Source organism: Ailuropoda melanoleuca, unplaced genomic scaffold (genome assembly GCF_002007445.2).
Source record: "Ailuropoda melanoleuca isolate Jingjing unplaced genomic scaffold, ASM200744v2 unplaced-scaffold8231, whole genome shotgun sequence".
Classification (NCBI taxonomy): Eukaryota; Metazoa; Chordata; class Mammalia; order Carnivora; family Ursidae; genus Ailuropoda; species Ailuropoda melanoleuca.
This window is the reverse complement of record NW_023253583.1, coordinates 1-5,548: the sequence shown is the minus strand read 5'-3', so window position 1 is coordinate 5,548 and position 5,548 is coordinate 1. Positions and strand designations below refer to the sequence as shown.

Here is a 5,548-nt window from a genome sequence, read left to right as displayed (position 1 = left end):
AATGAATAAATAAAATCTTTAAAAAAAAAAAAAAAAAAGGAATGAAATTGTGATTCATGCTAGGTCGATGAACTTTCAAGTCATGTCGAGTGAAAGAAGCCAGACACAAAAGGCCACATGTATGATCCCATTTATACGACATGCCCCGAACAAATCCAGAGCCAGAAAGCAGAGTAGTGGCTGCCAGGGGCTGGGGAGAAGGGGAATGGGATTGACAGTTAATGGGGACAGGGTTTCCTTTTGAGGTGATGAAAATGTTCTGGAACTAGACAGGTGCTGGTTGTACAACACTGTGAATGTATTTAGTGCCACTGAATTGTACACATTAAATGGTTAATTTTATGTGACTTTCACATCAAAAAGAAAAGAAAAATTGAAGAAAAAACAAAACAAAACCCAAACAACCCTAGGCATGTGGAGGCTGGCTGAGGTGTTTTCTAAGAACACAGGAAATAGGAACTAGGTGAGCAAGCAGATGTGTCTGTGGTGAGGGCCAGGGAGGAACAGGCAGCGCTGTGGGCCAATGTCTGAGGTCTTAGGGGTCCCCTCTCCTCCAGGTGGGGCTGTTCTGGAGGAACATCATCAGTAGAGGACAAAACTCAGGTTCCCACCTGGTCCTCCAGGCCAGCGGCTGGGGCTCTGTACCCTCACACCCAGTGGGTCCGCAGAACTCCCCGATGCCCACTTGCCGAGTGGCCCCGCTGGCCCGGAGAGAGGGCAAGAGCCGTCTCTGGAGCAGCGCACACAACGGACAATGCGACAAAGACAAAGCGAGTGATGGCTCCTGCAAATTATTTTACTCTGAATATATAGGAAAAGAAATCCACAAACGGGAAGCTATGTTCTATGGTTATGTCTTTTAAACAATGTTTTGTATTTACAAAAATTTTTTTCCTGATTAAAAGCACCAGCTGAAGTTACAGGCTGCTAAAACCGTAAGATATTACAAACCCATTAAAAGACATTATGCCAAACATACTTATTAAAAACCCTTAACAAAACAGACAACGCAATCAACAAATTTACCCACTGCACCAGGCAGCCCTTTTCTGATTTCCTTGCCAGTGTTCCCAGTAAGTGGGGTGGGGGAGTGCTTACACCAGGGAGAGGACCCTCGCTTCACCCGCGGATGACTGCAAACACCCAGCACAGGGGAGGCAGCGGGCTGTGTGTGGGCCAGAGAACCCGGGGTCTCCAGGCCCAGTCCCCCAGACTCACAGGCCCTGAGGACCCCAGGAGGAGGCGGGAGGAACACACAGGAGTCAGACTAGCTTTCGGTCGTTCACCTGCCAACAGGGATCCTTCTGCTGCTCCCTGCACGCTGCAGGGCTCGGGGCTCTTCTGTTTTTCCTGAACACCTATTTATGACACTGTGTAAGGTCTCCCTGGGGGCTCACCTGCTGCCTGTCTTAAGTTCTTATGATTGAGTGAGAAACTGTGAGGCACTCAATTTGGACTCACAGGAAGGTACTTATGACAGCTTTATGTAACCAGAAGATGCTACGGTGAAGGGGAGGTTCAAAGCTTGCACACGCAGAAACGCATGTACTCGCAGTTTGGCTTCCATAAAGCTAGAGTGGAATATTAAATATTGAGTACTGAATTTTTAGCTGTAAACATAAAAACTTATCCTTAACTTTACATGAACATAGATAACAGAGTGGTCACTAAAAGCACTTTAACATCAGGACAGATGTTAAGTTTTGAGGTTCTTATTTCAACTGCTCTACATAAAAAATGCCCTAGAAGCAAAGAAAGGCTTAAATAAATATGCAGAGACAAACGTGATGTACAGCGTGATTGAAGTAATGAGGGTCTGGAGAGGTCAGACAGTGCGGGGTCTAGGCCAATAGGGGCAGCCTGTGGCAAGAGGGGGGCTCTGTCCCATGGGTGGAGGGAAGGGCCTAGGGGATACCCTTGAGGGGGAGGAAGACAGGACAGGGCAGCTTGTGGCCACATGTCACACCCTCCTCTGTAGGCCTCATGGGCCCAGGGGGGTCAGCCAAGAAGGTGGCCTTGAGTGGCAAGGGACAGTGCTAGGTTCTCCTAGGTGATCCAGGATGCCACACAGATGGTGAGTCCTCTTCGGACAAGCCCTGGCCAGCCCATGCCTCCAATCAGCAGCTCGCTTTGCACACCTGTCGCTGGCCCCCAGTGGGCAGCAGGGGCCCAACGCTGGCCTGGTAAGGGCAGTGGCCCTGTGCAGGGAGGTCTGCTGACAGCCCTGCTTGTGGCTAAGGCACACTCAGGCCTCAGGGCCTGAGCAGCTGACCTGAGTGATCCCAGTGTTCCTTCTGTCAGACACTGAGGCTTCGAGAAGCAGCCCTCACAGTGTAAGGGTAACAAGATGCAAACTAACAAGCCACCCTGACTAGCAAGACCACTCACCACTCTGTGAGGAGACGCTCCCAGGCACTGGAAGCCGGAGGAGGTGGCTACCTCAACTGCCCCCAGGGCCACCATCACCGCTGGGGCACCTCCTCAACTACCTGAGGGGAGCACAGAACTGAGCATGGCTGTCTGAGCCTGGCAGAGCCCCCTAGGGTCCAGCTCAGGAAGAGCTTTCAACGCTGTCCCAAGACCCAAGGCAGGTAGGTCTCCTCATCCTCCCTCCTGAGAGCAGCGTGAGGGGCCAGGCGTCTGTGAACGTCCTCTGCCGAGGTGGCCAGGGAGCCGCCAGGAAGCAAGCCCCTCTTCATTCGGGCACCCTGAGTTGGGCTGAGGAGGGTCCCCTCCCTTCACCTCTGCTTCCTGCCCAGCAGTATGGATGCTGATGGGGGAAGGCGGCTGACGCGAACACAGGAGTCTCAGCCCCCAGCCCCAGCTCCGTGAATCCGCACACACACACACACACATGCACACCCGTCTCTACAAGAACGCGCACCTCCGTGGCTGGACACTGAATCCAGTCAAGGTGCAGATGTTTGGAAGCCGAGTTCCTAGGTCCCCCAGGGTTCGTGACCAGAGACCCTGGGTGTCAGATGGGGGGGACCCTGGACAGAAAGGCAAGCTGGGGAAAGTGTTATGGTGGGATGTGCATTTTTGTCCCTGACACGCGCCATCACTTCTTCCCTCCAATTCTGGGGCAGAAACTGGCATTTTGCCTCTGGGCTCTGGAAGCTGCTGTGAGCAAAGGAAACACTCCAGCCAGGCACGGAGGCCCAGGCGATGGAAGTCACGTGGCAATGCACCAGCGGTACCACCCACCCTGGCAACTGGCACCCCACTCCCCGCCCAGACACGCTCCCTTGAAGGCGTGACTCAGACGTGGAAGCAGAACTGGCAATTCAAGTCCACTTTAAAGGATGGCTCTGGAAAGTTGGCTCCAATATCCCACCTGCAAGCCTCAGCACTGGGGGTCTTGTTACATGGTGGGAATGGCTGGCCAGCCCTTCCTGGGAGGGCGGAATCAGCCCTGCACACTCCCCAGGGACTTGGAAGCTCCGGAGACAGTCAGAAAAGAAGCCTGGGGACACCCACTCCAGCACAACTCCAAGGAAAGCTCAAGTGCCGTCTGGATGGAAGTCGGGGACACACCGGGCCCCAGAGGCCCGAGAAGCTGGGCGGCTCCCATCAGGAGCCTCACAGGAGGCTGGCCAGGCTTGTATTGGGTCCATTCTGAGCTTGGAACTGCACGGGGGGTGGGCCGTCCGTCCACTGCAAAGGGAAGAGAACGCACAGGTGAGGTCCTTCCTAGAAAGGAGCAGAGGTGTGCTGGGCTGCGTGTCTGCCCTGGACTGCTGCTCTTTTCAGGCTGCCTGACCAGCCAGGGCCCTTTGTCCTCCATGCCTGAGTCAGCGCGGCCCCTGGGAAGCACCGTGTATCACCCACTTGGGGACTGACGCCGCCTCCCCCGTCTGAGGGGGTTCCTGAGGCCAGGCTGAGTTAGGGATTGCTGGAGACATGCAGGGAGATGGCAGCCAAGCGTGTATAACCCCTTTCAGGGCACATGCCCCCTGGGGACTGCAAGCCAAGTGAGCAGGCCCTGAGGAGTCAACCAGCCCCCCACTTTACCTCCCCAAACCCAGTGCCTATACCGTGATGAGGTTGTGTTCAGGGAGACTGCAGGCCTCAATGTGGTCCTGGAGCAGCTGCTGGGAGAAGTTCTGGTGCATCTGGGCGGCTTCGTGGGCATCCATGGCATTCCCGCAGGCCTTGTTCAGGTCTAAGGGTGGGGGACACACAGGGTGGATCCACCTTGCCCAGCCCCACGTCCTCCCCTTGGACACGGGTAGAGCCCTAAGGTCAAACCCCACTCTACCTGTGAGCTCCTGTATATCTGGCACGTCACCTGCCCTGAGCCCTGCCTGTCTCAGGGTCAGCAAAGCCCACCTGCCAGCAGTCCTCACACATACCCTCCCGAGCTCCTGAGTCACATTCTTGGAGGTGGGTGAGCAATGCGGCCGACACAAGGGTCAGCTGGCAGTGAAAGCCCTCAGGGCTCCCTGTGGATACTGGCCCTCCCGGGGAGGTCCTGTCCAATCCTCGGGCACCCAGGAACTCACTAGAGCAGGGCGTCCGACACCCACTCCTGAGGCAGAAGGACCGAATGGACCCACGAAGCCCACTGCAGATGGGAGCGGCCTGCCCTCTGCCTCTTCCCCAGGGCCCTCACTGAGACTCTGCACTGTAGTAGCGCCGGCTGAACAGGGGAGGAGCAGTAACATCACCGGCGCCTGCCGAGAGCCTAGCGGGCACCCGGAGGGTCCTGGCCAGTACCGTCCGCAGGGACGATGGCCGTGGCCAATTAGGGAGAAGGCAACCGAGGGTGAGGGCTAGGGCTCGCAGCCCACCTCTTCATCCAGACTCCAAGAAATGGCCTTGTGGAGAGGGTGAGCCGATCCTATGTGGCGCCGATGTCATGAGTGAGCCTAGTGCCCACTGCCCCCAAACAGGGCCTGCTGCGGAGCCTGAGCACGTGCTAGCACTGCGACAGTGGCGGGGAGAGGCCCAGTCTGAGCACAGGCCAACCAGGGCTTACCTGCGATCTCCTAGACCCGGGCTCCCGGCAGCCCTGCTCTCTGGGAAGGGCTGGCTGCCACACTCACCTCTCAGCAGGGCTGAGGACCACAGCTGCACTGACATGTCTGGGATCTTGCTGGCCAGCTGCATGGCGGGCACCACCATGTTGTTACTCTCCTGTTGACCGACAGCAGCCAGGGAAGGGAGTGGGGGCTGGGGCCAGCAGCGGTGCCAGCCTAGGACCCCACCCGCAAACACCCAGCCCAGACTGTGCCCTCCTCCTGCTGCCTGGAAAGCTCCTACTCCTCCTTCAGAGCCCATCTCAAATGACCTCCTCTGATGTACTCTTCACCTGCCTCAGGAGAAAATAAACTGCCCCACTCTTCAGCTCCACACTACCTCCCCATCGAGGCGCTGCTGGCTACGGACAAGTCTACGCGCCTTTGTCTCTAACCAGAGCAAAAGGCACTGGTGGTAGTCAGCTCTGCACCCAGATCGGGAGCCGATTAGAAATGCACATTCAGGGGCGCCTGGGTGGCACAGCGGTTAAGCGTCTGCCTTCGGCTCAGGGCGTGATCCCGGCGTT

The 5,548-nt window shown here is 56.5% G+C and overlaps 1 protein-coding gene across 1 annotated transcript; it reads right to left on the bottom strand.

The window, feature by feature from the left end:
* Positions 1-775: 775 nt before the first annotated feature.
* Positions 776-5,534, bottom strand: LOC117800813 (MAU2 chromatid cohesion factor homolog). The gene is made up of 3 exons (XM_034653370.1): positions 5,049-5,534; positions 4,038-4,165; positions 776-3,657 (listed from the first exon to the last, which is right to left on the bottom strand). The coding sequence occupies exons 1-3, from the start codon at positions 5,281-5,283 to the stop codon at positions 3,583-3,585; spliced, it is 438 nt and encodes a 145-aa protein (XP_034509261.1). The 5' UTR covers positions 5,284-5,534; the 3' UTR covers positions 776-3,582.
* Between the last annotated feature and the right edge of the window lie 14 nt (positions 5,535-5,548).